The 20,899-nt window shown below is 41.6% G+C and overlaps 1 protein-coding gene across 2 annotated transcripts in view; it reads left to right on the top strand.

The window, feature by feature from the left end:
- Positions 1-20,899, top strand: part of LOC115651895 (gamma-aminobutyric acid receptor subunit alpha-2) — a 328,838-nt gene that overhangs the window by 48,680 nt on the left and 259,259 nt on the right. The window contains exon 9 of one of the 2 annotated variants that reach the window (XM_030563163.1): positions 8,453-9,485. The exons of the other annotated variant lie outside the window; for it this stretch is intronic. Coding sequence (XP_030419023.1) covers positions 8,453-8,986 — 534 coding nt within the window. The 3' untranslated portion in view covers positions 8,987-9,485. Of the gene's footprint in view, positions 1-8,452; positions 9,486-20,899 lie in introns of those variants that run through there. 2 annotated transcript variants of the gene reach the window in all.

Raw genomic sequence — 20,899 nt, 5'->3', positions numbered from 1 at the left:
CAGTGCCCATTAGTGAATCACATCAGCTTAAGCTTACAAATGACAGGGCCTTTGTGCCCCTTCAGTTGATGTGTGATTCTCAGTCTGGTATACAGTCAGCTTACAGTGACGTCACAGCAAATGCACATTCTAACAAGTATTGAATGTATAGTTTTATTTTAGTTTTTATTAAGATATCTTAAAATCTGCTTGGGGTCGTAAGCAACCCTCTTGTAGGCGTATGCAAACTGCACATCCGTGCATATAGCAATACATTTTGAATAGTGACTTATAGCCTTTTTATTTCAAATGGAATCCGTGTTTCTTTCAGGACGTATCATTTCCCCTTCTTTTACAGAGTAATTCAGCCTTTCACTTATTCAAGCTGCAGCACCATAAATAAATAAACAAACAAGGCAATTAGCAGCTGACAATGGAAAAAGGAGATATTTAAAACCTAAGAGAGATTCTGAAATAAATATATTGCAATGGAACTGGCATATGCTGTCTGTGGCCAGTTACTTTGATGTCAGTTTCTTGAGGATGTACATGAAATTGCAGGGACTGTGTTTTACCTTTCAGATTAGAACATGTAAATATAAACTTTTGAGGATAGCAGGTACAGGTGTGTGCATGAAATATACTCTAAAACTAGAACAGTTTGCAACCAGAAAATGTCATGGTTGCAAAATTGATAGGTAAATAAAGGCATCACAACTGTATATCTGACATTTTGTCAAAGTGCTATACTAAGGAACCACTAAGTCATGTGCTAAAAATATTTCCATCTGTTTGCTTTTTTGGTTACATTATTTGCATTATGAAAAATACAATTCTACAATATACCAGCTCATGGTCTTGGTGCTAAAGGGAGAATTATTATATTTTTATGACTGAGATTTAGCCTTTTCTTTTGTTGATGTTTTGAAGGTTACTGTTAAGCTTTTGTTTTCAGGACTAAAGCAGAGTACATAATTTGAAACATATATAGTCAATGAATTTAGGTTTTTTTTCTGTTCATGGAAGATTTTCAAGCAGAACACAGTTTCTTCAAATGTATTCTTTATTGGAATTTATTTGAGGAATATCTTTTTTAAAACTTTACCCTAAAAAGTGATCACTGATACCAAAAGTTTGAGCTGTATTGTTTGTGTGATTGGTCAGATCAGTCACATGGCACTGTTTGTGTCTCTTTATTAGATAGTTTTTTCCAGTGGTTAATCACCTTCTCTGTTTAAACAAAAAAAAATTGTGCCTGATTTCTAATTTGAATTTGTCTAGCTTTAACTTCCATCCATTGACTCTTTTTCTATCTTTCTCTGCTAGAATAAACAGTCCTTAAGTATCTGGTATTTTCTGTCTGTGACGGTACTTCTACATGGTAACCTCTGACTTCTAATAGGAACTGTGCTCCATTGTATATATTTTTTATTTCAAGATTTCTTTTCTAGATTTGAAAATTGTGTTTCCTTTTCATTCAGAAAGTCCGTAACATCTAGAAATAATGATACCTTTTTAGGGGTTGTATGTATTTGTCATAGCTAGAAATATAGATTCAATTTTAGATGGAACAATGTCTCCCCTAACTTAGATTGCTCTGAACTTGCTGTTTTATTTAGAGCCACCTCTAAATGTTCAAACTTGTCCAGCACTGATAGCAGATCTTTTCAGCACATTGTGTTTTTCTTTCATTAATGATTATGGGTCATATTATGAAATCTTTTAAGTTCTTCTTTATTGTCCTTTCCCACATTTTGGAAGAATTTGTTGGTTCAGTACTCTTCATACAAATAAGACCAGTTTATTCATCAGTTCAACTACAGTGTGACTCTGGAGAATCAGTTATTGCTGGCAGATATGCAAAAATGTTTCCCTCATTCCAGGAACATCATTTGGTTGTGTATCATTAATTCCTCCAAGCCACATAAAGCAGGTTTGCTATGGTAGGTAATCTGTCGACCAAGGGATAGATTCGCAAAGGGACTTACTGACTTTTAGGCATCCAGGAAAGCATGGGATTCACAAAGGCTGCGGTAGGCATCTGGGCTCCTTCTAGAATGAATGGGGAGAGAGAGGCACCTAAGAATGAAATTTGCTGAAGCCAGCATGCTGAGCAGGGAGCTGCCAAGGAGAGAAGTGTGCACTAAGCCTCACCACTCTCAGGGAGTTAGGAGCTTTTGCTTGGAAGGAAAAGGAGGAGCCACCATACACCTTTAGCTTTTAGTCCAGTGGTTAGAGCACTCACTTGTGATGTGGTAGACCCAGATTCAGTTTTTCCCTTCTGCTTGATGAGAAGAAAGGATTGGACCAGGGATCTCCCACCTCTCAGATGTGATGAGGGAGTGATAGGAGCAGGGGAACTGACTTTTCCACCCCCTGGTGAGGGACCTACCCACCAGCCTACAGAGTCATTCTTACTCTCTCTCTGGCTCAGTGGCTGTTTATTTATCCAAAGTGCTACAGCTTCAACAGAAGAGATTGAGGGACCCCCCCCCCGCCCATCCACACACATCAGACTATCCTATAGCTCAGTGGTTAAGGCCCTTGCCTGAGAGGTAGGAATTGCTAGTTCAATTCCTCTGCCCTGGCAGAGGGAGAGATTGAAGCTAGGTTTCCCACATCCCCAGTGAATGGTCTAACGACTGAGCTAAAAGTTATATAGTCATGACCACCATAACTACAGGCCCCTGTTGAGTAGGTGAGCTCTGAGTTCACATACAGGATCAGGCCTTTCAGGGAAACACCTATTTTCCTTGCTTTGAGTATTACCCTGAGGCTCAGACTTTCAGATGCCTAGAGTGACTACGCATGCCCAGAAGCAGAAATATAGGTGTCCAGGGAACTTTTGCAGCAGAAATTTAGGCACTGGGTGTGTTTAGGCACCTATAGGCTTAGGTGGCAGCTGAGTGGGAATTCGGTGAACGTTAGTCATGCCTACATGTTGGATATAGGCACCTCAAGTAGCAGTTGGGTGCCAAAGTCCCTATATGAATCTGGCCCCAAATTATCATGCAGAACACCACAGTAAAGCTGCTGATGTGACATTTGCAACAGCTCTCAGTTTTTATGTGATTGCTATTTAAATGTATTAAATAGCTAAGATTGGTACAGTGCCTTGAGGATGGAACATTGAAATGGCAGGCTGTTTTCAAGGTATTGTTATCACTTCACCAAATATAACTCTCCTGAATTCCTGATATACTTGTTTGTTTTGGAAAGAAACATATGTGTGTTTGTTTAGTCAAATGGATAGGAGTTATTGAGAGTGCTGCCATCTTTGGTGAGGTCTGCTGTCCATTAGTGGTGATGGTAAATAGCCACATGACTTTGGAATTCTAGCCTGTTTGCTCTTAGACCTGTTTAGTTCCACTTCTAAGTCACATTTTAATGTCTTATCTTTTATGTTAGTTGGACATTAGTTGAAGGAAAGGAATGCTAGTGTAATATCTATAGTGGGTTTTGATGGGCTTTTTTAATCACAGTACAGAGATGAAATTACTTGTAATCATTTGGTAGAGGGATATGTAATTGTCTTTCACTTGGTGTAATAATTTCAATATTAGATCTTTTCAGTATTTCAGTATATATATTGATTAAAACAAAAAACTGGGGTGAACATCTATTTTTCTGTTTTCAACAAAATAAAAATGTCTAATTGAGTATAAAGTAGTGAATAACTTTCTGCTGCCAAGATGAAATGCATGCTGTGAAAGGGTATATGGAATACATAAAGAGAAGTTTCCACCCACTTGGCCTTTTAATAGCAGTTATTCTAAAGCTGCACAGTTTTTTGCTTCATAACACAATTTGAGCCCGAAAATACTGCATGGAGAGTACAGTCACTGCCTTTCAAAAATCAGCATTTGCCAGTGATTACCACACAATGGCATCTAGGAGAGTACAGTATGTCAGTATTCTTGGGTCACAATGTGTCAACTTGCAAAATAGGGGCCAGATTCCCTGGTAAACTCCAGCTGCTTCAAGCTGCACCAGTGAAGGGTGACCAGATGTCCCGATTTTATAGGGACAGTCCTGATATTCGGGTCTTTTTGTTATATAGGCTCATATTACCCCTACCCCCATCCCGATTTTTCACATTTGCTGTCTGGTCACCCTATACCAGTGATACAAAGCAGGTAAACCAAGTTTACCTAAAGCTGGATTTAGAGCTGTTTTACATCACCAAAGCTGTAAGAACATACCAGTGAATCTGAGCCCAGAGTTAAAAATATGAATGTCGCTGTCATAGGGAGCTTGGAGGGCAAGGGGGCCTAGTGGTTAGTGCACCTGACTTCTGGCCCCTTGCCCCTCTGTCAGAGTGGTAGCAATATCTGTTGCTGACCGTAGGTCAGTAATCTTCAGCTTTCTACCAGCATCTGGGCTTCAGGCCTTAAAGGGATGTGGTATGGGGAGCTGGGCCGTCCCTCTCCACTGGATCCAAATCCAAGGCCTGTGGAAAGCAACTCTGGTGAGGTCCTCCCTGCAGTAAGTCCAAGTTCACTTCCCTGGGCTACTTCATACCGGGGGGCCCTTCAGTTTGGGGTTTGGCCCCTATAGTGTAGTCCATCTCTCAACAACAAAAAAAGTCCAAGGGCCCTACAGGTTCTCAGAAGGGGTGGTGGTTGGAGAAGGCACTGTCTAGGGGGCCTTACCTGCTGTGTGGTCCCTTCTCAGGCTCAACTTTCTGTCTAGCTTCCTGGAGAAGCATTCCTCTGTCCTGCAGCCTGTCTATAACCCCTTTCCTGGGCCTCTGAGTTCCCGTTTAACTGGTTCTTCCAGATGGAGCATGCTCAGCAGGCCTGGAGAGGTAGGGCTACTTGGTCCCAGTATTGTCTTTTTAACACCTTCGGGCCCTATGTGGGGTTTGTATACCCCATCACACACCCTCCCCCTTAGCCATCAAGTTGTGATGTCACAGGGCTGATCCATGTCTCCTCTAGCTCATAGAAGAAATTGCCATTTTTGTTTTCCCTGCCTGTGCAGTGGGATATGTGGCAGCTATATGGCTGCAGTGAGAGATACCACTGTACGATGCATGGATTGTGGTCTTTCATGGAGTTCAGGAGAGATGCATGGTCTGCTAGTAGGTGGAAGGACTGCCCCCATAAGTAATATCACAGGACAGAAACAGCCGATTTTCTCAGTGACTGAGCCAGACCCTCTTTCTCAGTGATTGAGCATGCCATCTCTCAGGGGAACCTCTTTCTACTGAGAAAGAGGATGGGATGCTCTTCTACACTGAATTCTTGAGACAGCAGTGCCCTGAGCATTTGCACAATAAACGGTTTTGTGAACTTTGGGTGGAATAGCACTGGTTCCTGGCTCAACTGGTCTTTCAATGCTTTGAATGCCTCATCACAGTTTTTCATCCAATGGATTTATTGGGGTACTGAATCCTTTACAAGGTCCATCAAAGGGTCAGTAGTGGTAGTAAAAGTGGGGGTACTGTCAGATTCAGCCCCAGCAGTTCCAATAAACAGCAAACTTGCTTCTTGGTAGAGGGGATGGAGCAATCCGGTAAGGCTTGGACTTTGTCCACCAGAGATCGTAATTGTCTCCCTCTCATTATATACCCCAGGTAAGTGACATCTTTGGCAGCCAGGTGGCACTTGATTGGGTTGGCCAGAAACACTGCCTCAATAAAAGCTTATAGTTTGCAATAATGTGCCTTATATGGTCAGCCCACTCTTCACCATATATGAAAATACTGTTAATGTAGGTGGCTGTTTATGCCCCATGTGGCTGCAGCACTTTAAAGATGGCAGTGGCCCCAGGGATCCCAAAGGGCATGGTCTTAAATTGATACCACCAAATTGGATGGAGAAGGGAGTTGTTTCTTTAGACTTGGGCATCAAGGGTATCTGCCAATACCCTTTCATTAGGTCAAGAGTGGATTATATAGTCTGCTGCTTCCAGGCTACAAAGTCCACCTTGCCAGACAACAAGCCCACATTGAAGGGTAGTGGTAGACCCCTACTGCTCCAATGTGGCTCCAGTGCATGGTCATTTATCAAGGACAGTCCTTCCTCTGGATCCTCAACATATCCTAGGCACTCCCCTTGTGGCACCCTTCGTTGGCCACTGTAGCCATCTCCTGTTTTCTGACGTCTGTTTTCTGAGGTCTTTTGGAGATTTTCTGCTTCCATTAGGGATGTGACACCCTCTGACAACCTCTTCCAAAACCACCAGTCACACCCCAGGATGACCAGATAGGCCAAGTCTTTGTACCGTCTTGGTGTGGTTTTGCACAATCAGTTTAATCTGTCTCATTGCGTACGGCTGTATATTTCCATGGATGAACTGGAGGTCGATCATACTTCCGTGCTTCCCTCCTGGCCCCACCAGCCATTCCGTGACCCTGATCAGTCCTTGAATGGTCACTCTGTCCACTTGGACTAACATTTTCCTTGGGCCCCTTTTCTGAGGGTCTGTGGTCCAGGCCTGCTCATAATTACAATCCATGAATAGGCGGTCTTGCCAAAAATTGCTTTGTTGCCTACAGGCAAAGCAAACCCTTGTGGTTGAAGGCAATCCCATCACTGCTTCTCCCAGTGGAAATGGCCTCTGCTGGCAAGGTCATTCCATTGGCTCCAAATCCCTCCTAACAGACTAAGGTTGGACTTCTGGGCTCTTTTGAGACCTTTGTATCCTTAACCCCTGTGGTTGGGCATCCCAGTTCCCAAGGAACCTTTGGCTGGATTTGGAGGTCAGTAATATGTATGCCCTGGGGTCATGCCAGGCTGACTTTGGGCATTTTTGCTTTGGACCCAAGGGATCTGAGAGAGTTCTCCGCCAGGGCAATGACCTCTGTGAGAATTTCAGGATGTTGCCTTATAATCCATGCACACACCCCTGTAGAGAGGATCTGTGTGTACTGTTCCATGTCTACCTTCTATGCCACCTAAACCCCTGCACAACTCTCTGGCACTACAAGCAATGTTCTCTCAGACTCTGGGCAATGGCCCAGGGCTGAGCCCCAAGCAAGAATTCCTCCTGGCAGGAACCACTGGTGGTAGGTTTTGGGAGAGATGTTCAGGCACCCAGAATTACTGCCTTGACTTGGGTGTTATCCTGGGTGGCCATCACATCGAAGACCCAGTATGCAGCCTAGACCAGACCTGAGAAGTGGAGGGTCAATAGGTTGGCCCAGCTTTCCACTGGCCACGTAGTCATGGCAACGACTCTCTGGAATGTGACGAGGAATGCTTCTGGGCCACCTGTGTGCCCCATCTTTGTCAGTTTTACCAGGATGGATGGCATTAGGGTGGTACCTCCCCCTCCTCTGGTGAGACTTTCTGCTGCCCCCAGTGGCTGTATGAGCGTAATCATCTGCTTGATGAGCTGCTGCTGTGTCCCCATTTCTTTAATCAGCTGCTGTTGCTGGGTGGAGAGTGCTGGAGCCATTAGCTCTGCTGTTGCTGTTGCCGGGCTACTTGTTAATGGTTTTCCAGGGCCCACTTCAGCAACTTCTCAAAATCTATTTGTGTCTTCCATCTCCCACTCTTTTCTGGCCAACTTTCAGGTCTGGGACACTGTGCTCCCCACATTCTCTTCCATGTGTGATGGAGGCTCAGAGGCCGGGGTGGCCTAGTGGTTAGAACACCAGACTTCTGCCCCAGGCTTCCCTGTCAGAGCAGTAGCAATATCTGTTTCTGACCTTAAGCCAGGAATCTTCAGCTTTCCTCCCACATCTGGGCCTTGGCCCTTAAGGGATGTGGTAGTGGGACCCCTCTCTTCACCGGGTCCCAGCACAGGGCAGCAACAGCAGCAGAATCCTCCCTGTAGTAAGTCCAAGTTCACTTCCTTGGGCTACTTCCTGCCAATAGGGCTCTTCTGTTTGGGGCATCTCAACCAAAAAAAAAAAAAAAAAAAAAAAGTCCAAAGGAGCAGGGCCCTGGGGATGGTAGATAGAGAAGGCACTGTCTGGGGGCCTTACCTGCTCTGTGATCCCCTCTCAGGCTCAACCTTCTGTCTAGCTTCCTGGGGAAGCATTCCTCTCTCCTGCAGCCTGTCCACCACCCTTTGCCTGGGCTTCTGAGCTCTCATTTAACCTGTTCCTCCAGTTAGCACATGCTCAGCAAGCTCAGAGGGGTGGAGCTACCTGGGCCAAGTATTGTCTTTTAACTCCTTGAGGTCAGTATTGGCTTTTTATTCCCAATCACAGCCCCAAAAGAGAAAAACAAACAGCCAAGGATCCTTAGATTAATGGTATCCATTTTAAATTGATGTCACTTGATGCTGATAGTTTTGGATTTGGCCATGTCAATATTATAGTCACTACGAGATTCCTTGTTCGGTGGGTTTTTTTTGCGCAGTTAAATTCATGTTCATGAGCAGATGGTAGCTTGATCCTGAAGTTCAAAGATATGATATGAATGAATATTAGCACGATAGGGCTTGTTTAAAAAGTTCCCATCACTTCTATTTGTGTCTATTTTAAAAATGACTAATATTATTTCTTGTAACTTTGCAGACGACAGATGCCAATTCAAATGTGAGGAAAAGAACAAATGCCATGGCCCAGTCAGAAGCTGATGGTGGGAACCAAACTGACGCAGCAAATAGTTCCATCCAACCTTCTGTGGTAACTCAGGGGTCTTCTGACATTACACCCCCGTCTCTTTCAGCATCAAGTCCAAACCCGTTCAGTCGCCTCAATGTATCAGAAACATTGTCTTCTGCAAGAGCTACTCCTCCAGCTCCTCCCTCCACCCCAATTTTAACTGGATGCATAACACAGCATGCCACTGCTGGATCCCCATCCATTCATCATTTACTTGGATCTAGACTGGAGCAGATTCAGACCGCAGCTAATACGGTGGGAGCATCTGTAAAGCTGTCTGCTATCTCTCCGCCTCCTGCTCCCCCTGCTTCCAGCTCGGGCACCAGTAAGATAGACAAATATGCACGCATTCTATTTCCTGTCACATTTGGAGCATTTAACATGGTCTACTGGGTAGTGTATCTATCCAAGGATACCATGGAAAAATCAGAAAGTCTAATGTAGTTTTGCTGCAATATAGTAGTTTCCTTAATTATTATAACACATTTGTTGCAGGGTTCCTTCTTTTAAAACTTTTTTTTAAAGAGACCATTAATTCTTATTTTACAAGGCTCTGTGCTAGGTTCCCACTGCAAAGAACAAGTTTATTGGGACAATTAACTAACTCATCACTGAGTAAAGGGTAAGAAAATTGGCTTCTCTCTCCCAAATGGGAACACAGAACTTGCCATGGGGGGCAGGGAATGGGAGGAACAGTGATGGGAAGTAAGTAGAATGCAGACACACACATTTATGCAGTATAATGTGCACTGACTTTTAGTAGTGTACCATAATGATTTTTACAAATCACCACTGCCTAGACCCAGCAATGCATTTTCCACTATGACTTGCAGTGACTGTTTTGGGGATATTTTTAAATGCTGCCAGACAGGGACTTTTCCGTGCTAGATTAAAGTTGATGAAAGAAATGATGAGTCGTGACAGAAGAAAATAGAGAGAGTCCTACTGGTGGGGGTTGGGGGGAGGGGGAGATAGAATGGAGGGGGTGAGGGGAGCGCTGTAGAAAAAAGTTAGGCAAAGGAGTTGGAGAATTCCATATATTTTTACTAAGCAGTATTTTGTGCCGCTGCATAGAAAATTCTCTCTGAATTAAAGGATGAGTGAATCTTGTGGAGTCTGAGATTTTATGAACCTCTCGAACTAGTTCTTTTGGGTTTGCAAAACCTACTTAATAGCCTGATCCTTCTTTCACTTACAACAGGTTTAATTTGAGTATAGTTACTCCCAATTTACAACTGTGTAAGACAGAGAAGAAACAGGCCCATGATGTTTAGGCTTTGATTAGAATTCTTCCTTCTCTGGTGCCTTTCCCCTGTTTTGTTTTTCATTCTGTCTACTCTCCTCCTTTTTTCATCATTATTTTCACTGGATGTTTCCCTTTTGCACTGTTTCTTGTAGCCTCTCCTAACCAGAATGCAAACCCAATAGTAGCTGAGTTCAAGTTAAATGTTCACGTGGCTTTAAAACGGCAAAATGAGTTTGCCCATCCTTTCTATGGTTACGGGTACAGTACAGCTGTAAGGAAGGGAAATCAGTTCCTTTGGGAAGTAGTCAAGTCACATATATAAGAGGAATACTTTCCTAGTTGGGGTAAGGTGCTTTTCCTCTTGCCCCATCCTGTCTTAAAAATGCTCAATAGCAGTAAAGTGCTCTCCTGAATGGTTGGAGTTAAGATGTGCTTCCAGGTAAGTATTTGGATTTCTCGGATAAAGTGAACTGTTTAAATCTACCAGAGGTCTTGTTTATCAATTTCCTTTCTGCCATACTGGGTAGACGATATGCAGATTAAAAAAGAATTGCCTGCACAAACTGCACCTGGGTAGCTAAATGAATTTCTCTGCAATTGACTACCAAAAATAATAGACCGGATTCTCAGCTATGCTCTGGCATATCTGGGTATATGCTTGGGTGGATTAGTCCTCAGCTGAAACAGAGTGATATAACTGACTCCTAAGCCATTCCTTCAGGAGTCCCTGGCATAGAGGATATGTTAGGGGCAGAAGAGGTATTGCCAGCACATTACTGTGCTCTGTCAATGACCAGCAGACAGATGGACCTTTGGGGCCACAGCCAGCTTGAGTAGTTTAGAATGTTCAAGAGGCTGCCCTAAGCTATTCTGGGATCAGAGTCAGTGTAAAAATGCCCCAGAATGAGGGAACTACAATTGGAATCTTTGCAGCCCTTCTTCCCACCTCTATCTCATGGACATAGGCTTTATCTGAGAACCTGACTGTGTAGTTTAAAAGACTTTAGAGACCATGAGATGTAGGAACATAAATGCTGCCAAACTGGGGCAGACCATGGTCCATCTTACCCAATATCTTGTCTCCAACTGGGGCCCATTCCAGAGCTTCATGGGGGATTATGGAATGATTCAAACTTGTCTTTGACTCCCAGCTTTTGGTTGTTTAGGGTCAACCCAAGCATGTATATAATACCACATGTAGTGTGGGTTAGGGTTCATCAGGTCATATTACATTAGACAGCGCAGAAATTGACTTATGTGAATTTATTATCATGTAACATAAAAATTTTCTTTCATTTTTGTTTCACTGGCTTTGCCAAGCAGCCAGATGCCGTCATTTACATTTTGTTTCTTTACATCTACCAAAAGGCCTAATGCGTTTTTTTACAGTATAAGAAGTGTAAGATTGCTACACTTCTTAGAATACCACAGCAGCTGCCATTGCACAAAATTACAAATGCAGCATGTGCACTAATTAACTATCTGAAGCAGTTCTGAATCCTTGGGTGTATTTCTGGGCATGGTAGCTTTTGCTCCCTAATTTAGTCACCGTATCATAATCACTCTATCACCCACAGGCACAAGCCATAATCGATTTATCTGGTTAAACTAAGAGATCACAAAAAACTACACAAATACTAAAATATTTCTAGCATGATGAACAATGTAATTTCGGTTTGGAAACTGCAGCATTTGCTTTGAAACTTACTAAAAATGAGCTTCACTTTCCAGTCTGATGAGGAGAAGAATTATCTTCATTTCTCATGCATGGCTTTAAACAAGACACTAGAAACAGCTGTCTTCCTTTTCCTCCCACCTCCCTATGTTGGATGTATAATCCGCACATTGGTCAGTGGGATCGTAAGTTGGATCAGGCTGGTTGACCAAGATGATATGAATATGTGTCTTGGATTCCCTGCCAATACCTACTCTGGTTTGAGAAAACCTGCAACACAATCATAGAAAATTAACAAACTTACAAGCATTCAGTTCCAACCTTCTGGCAAAGAGAATGTTTTGGAGGAGAATGTTTAGGAGTTTCTCAGAAAAGTGGGTTTGGGTTTTTTTTTGTTTGTTTGTTTTTAAACCTGTCAGAGTCCTAATTAAGCACCTGCCAACATCTGCATGGTTGCATTCAAAATGAGATATGACAATCTCATCATGAGGCTAGGAATAATTTATAATGTTGCTCTACGTTTTTGTGTAAGGGCATTTGAAGAGATTACCATAACTAGCTTTCCAAATTACATAAGGACAATGTAAAGGGAAAGTTGTTAATAGATTTTTTTTGGTTACTTTTTAATCTCATAGTAGAGAACTCAGAAACAGCAGAGAGGCTGCAGTGTAATCAGTATTAGCATGTTATGAACCGTCTGTAGTTTGGAGGCACACAAAAAACTCAAAAAGAAACATACCAAAAATATACTAGAAATCTTTGGCCATAGGTTCAAAACTGGCTTAAATTGTATGCCCCCAAATTGCTTATAATTTCAGCGACCAGTTAAACAATGCCCTCTTCTGTTTTTTTTTAAAGTAATACTACAATGATTTAAAAACAATCAACCAATCTGATTTATAAAGTCCAGTTTATAAATAGTAAATAAGATGGTGTTAGAAAGTATTTAAAAAATCAGAATATTAGAAATCTAGGGTTGGTCTACACTACAGAGTTAGATCAACTTAACTACATTGCTCAGAGCTGTGAAAGAATTGTTCTGTTGCATCTCTTGGAGAGGTTGCAGCTGTGCCGCTGTTGCCTTTCTAGTGTTGGTGTGCTCCTGGTGAAATCTTTACTAAGTGCTACCTGCTAAGAGACTGTCCACAGACATTCATAAGGTGGGCGAAGTAATATTTTTTATTGGACCAACTTCTTGAAAGAGACAAGCTTTTGAGCTACACCTTGCTCTTCTTCAGGTCTGGGAAAGATATTCAGTATAACAGCTGAATACAAAGTGGAACAGATTGTTTAGCATAAGTAGTTAACACACATTGGAAGGGACCATTCAAAGTGAAGTTTCCTGTTAACACCCTTTGCAGTCATGGGACTAAAAAGGAGGGTGAGTGGATTGTTGTAATAAGCCATAAATCCAGTGTCTTTATTAAAACCATGATTATTAATGTTTAACAAATTTATGAATGTAAGCGCCCAGGCTTGTCTTTTGAAGGTGTTGTTCAGGTTTCCTTTGAGGATGAAGACAGAGAAGTCAGATATGGAATGATCATTTTGTGAAAAGTGTTTGCCCAAGGGCTACAACACTGCATAGACATTGAGGTTAATAGCAAAACTCCAGCTGATTTCAGTGGTGCAGGTCCAGACCCCTAAAAGTGGGCACCAGGCCAAAAGGCCAGTAGAATCTCAGTTAACCCACAATGCTCATCCACAGTGATAACACTTCATCATGTAGTCATCTGTTGTCATTGTCAGAAATCCATCGGACTCTATGGTGGCCATTATTACCAGGTTTCACCGCAATACTAAATTGAGAGTAACAAGGCAGTAGACTATTAAAATAAGGTATACAATAGCTGAAGATGTAAGCCTAGCCCCCAGTCCTTCACTGTGATTCATGTGGGTGGACTGCAGCATCCTTGGATCACAAACAAGAATGGGGCCATTATCTCTTACTCCTCCTCTTACATATGCTCTTTGTATATTAACATCCTTTGAGGGTGTCAGCAGGCATGTGGATAAAGGTGATCTAGTTGATATAGTGTAATTGGACTTTCAGAAAGTCTTTACTTAGGCCCCACACCAAAGACTCTTAAGCAGAGTAAGCAGTCCTAGGATAAGAGGGAAGGTTCTCCCATGGATCAGTGCTGGTTAAACGATAGGAAACAAAGGGTAGGAATTTATGGTCAATTTTCACAATGGAAAAGGTAAATAGTGGGATCTCCAAGGATCTGTATTGGGACCAGTGCTGTTCAACATTTATAAATGATCTGGAAAAGGGGGTAAACAGTGAGGTGGCAAAGTTTGCAGATTATCAAAATTTCTCAATATAGTTAAGTCCAAAGCTGACTAAGAAGAGTTACAAAGGGATCTCACAACACTGGGTGACTGGGCAGCAAAATGGCAGATGAAATTCAATGCTGATAAAGGCAAAATAATGTATATTGGAAAAAGACGGACTGTTTAGTTTAGAAAAGAGATGACTAAGGGAGGGATAGGTTAGAGGTCTCTAAAATCATGACTGGTGTGGAGAAAGTGAATAAGGAAATGTTATTTACCCCTTCACATAGCACAAGAACCAGGGGTCACTCAGTGAAATTACCAGGCAGCAGGTTTAAAACAAAGATAAGGAAGTACTTCTTCACACAGTGAAGAGTCAATCTGTGGATGTTGTAAAGGCCAAAAGTATAACCGAGTTTAAAGAAGAATTAGATAAGTTGGTGGAAGATAGGTCTATCAATGGCTTTTAGCCAAGGTGGTCAGGGATGCAACCCCATGCTCTGGGTGTCTCTAAGCCTATAACTGCCAGAAGCTAGACTGGAGGACAAGGGAATGGGTCACTCCATAATTGTCCTGTTCTGTTGTTCCCTCTGAAGCATCTGGCACTGGCTACTGTCAGAAGACAGGATACTAGACTAGATGGACCATTGTTCTGACCCAGTGAGGACACTATGTTCTTAACTAACAATGATTGTAAATGTTAATATAGACAAGGAAGAATCTTAATTAATGGGGATTAAAAACCAAGTAGCAAATGTAGTGCAACCAAACCTAAATAAAGGCTAATGCCTTGGAACACCTTGTAATAATACAGAACAAGCAATGGCAATTATAATCAAGACTTTCATAGTATTTCTAAACTCTTAAATTATGTGTCAATAACTTATTCAGATCATTTGGGAAGGGAAGGGTTAAGACTTAAATTCACTTTATAATCTTGTTACAAACAAGTTAACAATGCAAGAAGTGGGACAGCAGCAACTCACTGAAGTAGAAAGAACTTAATGCAAAATATGTATTAACAAGTGACAGTTAAACAGACCAAATGAACGTACGTCAGAGGTTTCTTAAAAAATGCTAAAAACTATGCAAAGGTAAAGCAATTAAATGACAATAGCATGACTCCTCCCTCAAAATCACATTTTACTTATGCAGGGTCAGATGCTTCTTTTACTTACACTGGTTTTGCACTGGTGTAACTACACTGAAATCAGTGTAAGTCAGTTCTGATTACATTGGTGTAAGAGCTTGATCCAGAGCCAACATAGGTCAATGGGAATTTTTCCATTGACTTCAATGGGCTTTAGATCAGGCCTTAAATAAGAGAAGAACCAGGCACATAGCCTCCATCTTTTGGAAAATTCTGACAGACCTTAATGGTTAGTATTTGCATTTGTAACTCTTCTTTCAGAATGAAAACAGAACTTTCTTAGCTTATGCTTTTTTAATTTATTTTTAAAAAACAAATCCAGTTTCAAACTTTTCTATGTAATGCAGACTTTTTGAAAGCAAGCCTCTTCTGCACGGTCCATGTTCATACTTACCTAAAGTGAAGTACTGAGCACTTTGATTAAAAGCTCCCTCCAGTGCTTAAATGTAGAGAATGGGAAAATGCAATTCTTTTCAAAATGGGTGATGCCTTTACAACACGGTTGGTTTTCATTGTTGAATTAACAGATGTGATGGATGTACCTTTTAAAATCTTTGTTGTTGTTGTTTTTGCTTTGCTTTGTAATGTATAATTTAATGTACTGAGAGATTTCTCTTGGACTTTCTAATATTTTGTATATTATTTCATTAGAAAAGATTCCAAAGCAAATCAGTCAACTAAAAAGTCAACCTCACTGTAATTTGCTCAGATTTTTTAATTAAAATTCTATTCTAATTTCTTGTACAACAGATAAAAGCCATACAACTTCTTAAAAAAAAAAAAGAAAAAGAAAAGAAAAGAAAGACAGCTGGAATCCAGATTCTGTGAACTAAGCATTAGCAAAGTGTCCAAATCTAGGAAAAATCTTTCAGTAATTCTTGACAAAGGGCAGCAAAGTCCAGTATTTAAAAATATTAACATAATCACAGACTCAATGTAGTACATCAGTATACCATTGAACATCGAAAAAATGTTCAAATATTATATTTACTGATTTGTAAAGGAGACATTATGAAGGTGTATGTAAAAGCAAGCAAACCTAAATTTGAAAGGGTTTCTGCATTGATGAAAAGAAAAATATAAAAGCTCAGTATAATTTATTATTATTGCCGTTGTATTTTTATTTTCAAAATCAAAGAGAAAGATACCTAGGTAAGAGAAATAATATATTGTACTATTACAATTAACATTTGACTAATACATAGCTTGAGTTTGATTTTTGGCTGCTGCTGCTAATCTACTTCAGCATGTTTGCTCTGCTTTTTAATAAAAGATATATTCATATTGTCTGTTGGAGTGAATACCACAACTCATGGTGTTATTCTATAAAAAACAGACAAAGATTATCAGAGAGTATTTATTTTTGTAAAATCAGTATTATTTACCATCATGTTTTTGCCACTAAAAAAAAAGCTTGACTGGAGATTGATACAAGCAGCATAAATCTACATGAAATACCCAGTTGGGGTTCTGAGCACAATACTTTCCAAACCGCTATGTTAAATTGAACACTGCCTGGCCTTGACGCTAATGATGATGGCTTATCTTCCTGTTATTTGAGGATGTAATGGGGGAGGGCTCAGAAGTCAGGAATGTTTACTTTTTACCTGCATTTCATCTAAAGTGCTTTCAAAGCATGAGATTGTTTGGCTGAACCTCATCACTACAAATTAACGTCAGAGTTTGCTTTGCCGTTGCAAGCTTGAGCAGCTTCCTTTATGTTAGAATTCATCTGATCATCAAAGGAACCATGAGTAATATATGTTCAAGAGGAAAAGAATGATTTATGTGCTTCATTGTTAACTTAGGTGACAGACATTGTTTGAGATTTAAAATATTTCAGATAACCATGCATGTAACCACAGTTGTTCTGGAATTTACATGAAAAAATGCAGTTTTGTTAAACAGTAATTACATACATGCCTTTCCAGATCATATGCCATATGATTATACTTTTCATGGAGCTCGGGCAAACTCTTGCCCTTGCAAATTTCAGCATGCCTGGTGGGGATGGGGGTGGTATATGTGACAGAGTAGCGATAGTTTTGTCGTGGGTCCCTGAGTCACCCTGTCAGCAGCCTAGCTCAGGGATTGTGGGAGGAAAATGCTCCTAACTGGACCTCACAGGTGCTACAAAAAACATCATCATATAGCTCTTCCCTCCACCGTTCTTGTCAGAATGCCACATGGGAGACCAAAGGCCACATCCACTTAGTGCACAAATGTCTGCATTAGCCACTCCCTCAGTCTGACACACAAGGGAACTAGGCTGCAGTCCTGCTCAGCTGCTGTGTGGGTGTGCTCAGGGTGGGATGTACTCTCTGCTCCCTCCAACACATGCAGTGTGAATAAGGCAGGTTTTGCACCCCAAAAAGAAAAGTATAATTGTATAAAAATATATTGACTGGGACAGTGGCTGTAGCGAACTGAAACCAGAAGGGAAGAGCTCAGCACACAAGTCAAGGACAAGAGGAAGCAGTGAGGGAGTGTCACTTACCTAAGCCACGATAACAAAAGAGAGCTTGCTCTTTACTTTTAACAGAGGATGGGGAGCTGTAGTACCCTTGCTCCTCTTTACTGTAACTCTTGGCACGTTAGTTTCCCACTGTTGCATCTCCATTTACTTCACTGGATTCTTTACTGTCAATCTGAGAAAAATCAAGCCTAGATTTTGTATCTAGGAAAAGGATTTTAAAATAAAACTTGAGGGTTGGTAAGTCTGAAAACCTTTTAATATAATCTACTGGCAAAGTTCACCTAGATAGCTTTTTCCGGTCAAAGTAGTGGCAAGACACCCAGAGGCTGTACTGGCTCTGGTGTTTCCTTTTGATTGGTGTGATGATTCTGTTCACTTAAAACAATTAACGGACCAAAAATCATATGCCAGGAGCCCAGGACTCATGAAAGTGCGTAAGTCAACCATGCTATGTGTGAGCGAGGGGGAGAATGTGGTTAAGGAAACAAAATTCAGTTTCTGGCTCTCAAAGAGTTATTTTAAGAAATATCAGCAAAGAATCCTGTGGCACCTTATAGACTAACAGACGTTTTGGAGCATGAGCTTTCGTGGGTGAATACCCACTTCGTCAGATGCATGTAATGGAAATTTCCAGGGGCAGGTATATATATGCAGGCAAGCTAGAGATAATGAGGTAGTTCAATCAGGGAGGATGAGGCCCTGTTCTAGCAGTTGAGGTGTGAAAACCAAGGGAGGAGAAACTGGTTTTGTAATTGGCAAGCCATTCACAGTCTTTGTTTAATCCTGAGCTGATGGTGTCAAATTTGCAGATGAATTGAAGCTCAGCAGTTTCTCTTTGAAGTCTGGTCCTGAAGTTTTTTTGCTGCAGGATGGCCACCTTAAGGTCTGCTATAGTGTGGCCAGGGAGGTTGAAGTGTTCTACAGGTTTTTGTATATTGCCATTCCTAATATCTGATTTGTGTCCGTTTATCCTTTTCCGTAGCGACTGTCCAGTTTGGCCGATATACATAGCAGAGGGGCATTGCTGGCATATGATGGCGTATATTACATTGGTGGACGTGCAGGTGAATGAACCAGTGATGGTGTGGCTGATCTGGTTAGGTCCTGTGATGAAGTCGCTGGTGTAGATATGTGGACAGAGTTGGCATCGAGGTTTGTTGCATGGATTGGTTCCTGAGCTAGAGTTACTATGGTGCGGTGTGCAGTTACTGGTGAGAATATGTTTCAGGTTGGCAGGTTTCCTGTGGGTGAGGACTGGCCTGCCACCCAAGACCTGTGAAAGTGTGGGATCATTGTCCAGGATGGGTTGTAGATCCCTGATGATGCGTTGGAGAGATTTTAGCTGGGGACTGTATGTGATGGCCATTGGAGTCCTGTTGGTTTCTTTCTTGGGTTTGTCTTGCAGTAGGAGGTTTCTGGATACACGTCTGGCTCTGTTGATCTGTTTCCTTATTTCCTCATGCGGGTATTGTAGTTTTGAGAATGCTTGGTGGAGATTTTGTAGGTGTTGGTCTCTGTCTGAGGGGTTAGAGCAGATGCGGTTGTACCTCAGTGCTTGGCTGCAGATAATGGATCGCATGATGTGCCTGGGATGGAAGCTGGAGGCATGAAAGTAGGCATAGTGGTCGGTAGGTTTTCGGTATAGGGTGGTGGTAATGTGATCATCACTCATTTTCATCATGGTGTCTAGGAAGTGGACCTCCCGTGTAGATTGGTCCAGGCTGAGGTTGATGGTGGGGTGGAAGCTGTTGAAATCATGGTGGAATTTTTCCAGAGACTCCTTCCCATGGGTCCAGATGCTGAAGATGTCATCAATGTAGTGTAGGTAGAGAAGGGGCGTGAGTGGACAAGAGCTGAGGAAGCGTTGTTCCAGGTCGGCCATAAAAATATTGGCATATTGTGGGGCCATGCGGGTGCGCATAGCGGTGCCACTGATCTGGAGATATATATTGTCATCAAATTTGAAATAGTTGTGTGTGAGGATAAAGGCACAGAGCTCAGCAGCCAGTTGTTCTGTGGGCCTCATACTCCCTGATTGAACTACCTCATTATCTCTAGCTTGCCTGCATATATATATCTGCCCCTGGCAATTTCCACTACATGCATCTGACGAAGTGGGTATTCACCCACGAAAGCTCATGCTCCAAAATGTCTGTTAGTCTATAAGGTGCCACAGGATTTTTTGCTGCTTTTACAGATCCAGACTAACATGGCTACTCCTCTGATATTTTAAGAAATGTTATTTTGTGAGGCCTTTGGGTAGGAGACAGCCTACAAACAAATATTTTTTTATGAAATATAAGAAAAACAAATATGGAAAATATCTTGGCAAGTGCCCTTTTTAAAACAATTTTTCTGTTAATTGAATATACCCTTTCTAGCTCATAATAGGAGGTCAGGAAGGATTAGGAGGTCCGATAAAAGACAATTATTTAAACATTATTGTTCTGCTTAATTCTGAAGCATTTATCAGCATAAAACAAAGAGTGGCTTTTTAAAGTTTCCTAGTGCTCCAGACTCTGATAATTCCTTAAACAATGCAAGTTAGTGCCTTGATCATTTAACGTGCTCATTATATTAAAAAGGCTAAATTCAGAGGTTTTTTATTCTGATTTAACTTTTAAAATTAAAGCTCAAAGATCCAGAAATTAACAAAAGCTTCAGCTACAGCAACAGCTGGGGCCAGATTTTCTGAACTGCTCAGCACTCCCCATTGATTCTGGCAATGTAATTTAGGTGCCTACTTCTGAAAATCTGGTTGTCACAGGATAGGGTCAAACTGTGGCTTCCCCTCTGTTGGTGCACAGGGGTGGGGTTGAGGGTGCAGAAAAGACTCCTTCCCTACCACAGGAGGTAGGCAGAATACTCCCTCTAGCTCTGCTTGAGCACAAAGGGGATTGGGTTAGCACAGCCAGCAGCTCTGAACACCCAAAAGAAGGCTTGGCTGTGTGAATTGGGTGACCAGGCTCCTGTCTCCACCCTGCACATCTGCTGTCCAGAGGCCAGCACTGGAGGGAATGTAAAAATAAGCTACGTTTAAGAAAAAAAGTAGTGTGCTGAATGCTGCTCCTCACTATGCTCCATGAGGAACTACACAAGTTCTCTGGAATCTGCACTGTGCAGGAAAAAAGCTTCCAGCTATCACCACACTTCACTCAAGTATTTGTGTTCAGTGTTGCACACAAGTAGTCAGCGGGTTTACTCACGTGCAGTATTTGCTTTCAAGGAGTGTGGCCATCGAAGCCACCACCTCTGTAGCCTAGTGCCTAGCCTGTGCTTTTAATATTTTAAAACGTTTTCTTCTTGATGCTTCCCATTTACTTTGTTTTGTTGTTCATTTGTTAAATGAAACATCAAGGGGAAATGTTTTCAGATTTCAATTTAAAAACAAACCGATATGTGAATTGTAAAGTCCTAATGCAAATCATAGATAAGAGGCTTTGGCTGAATGGTGTTTAGTTAGTTCTTAAACAATTTATAGTTTTTCAAAGTATTTTGTCCATGACAGAGAAGCTAATTTTGTCTTAAAGAAATTT

Source organism: Gopherus evgoodei, chromosome 5, assembly GCF_007399415.2.
Source record: "Gopherus evgoodei ecotype Sinaloan lineage chromosome 5, rGopEvg1_v1.p, whole genome shotgun sequence".
NCBI lineage: Eukaryota > Metazoa > Chordata > Testudines > Testudinidae > Gopherus > Gopherus evgoodei.
This window is presented reverse-complemented; position numbering and strand designations above follow the sequence as displayed.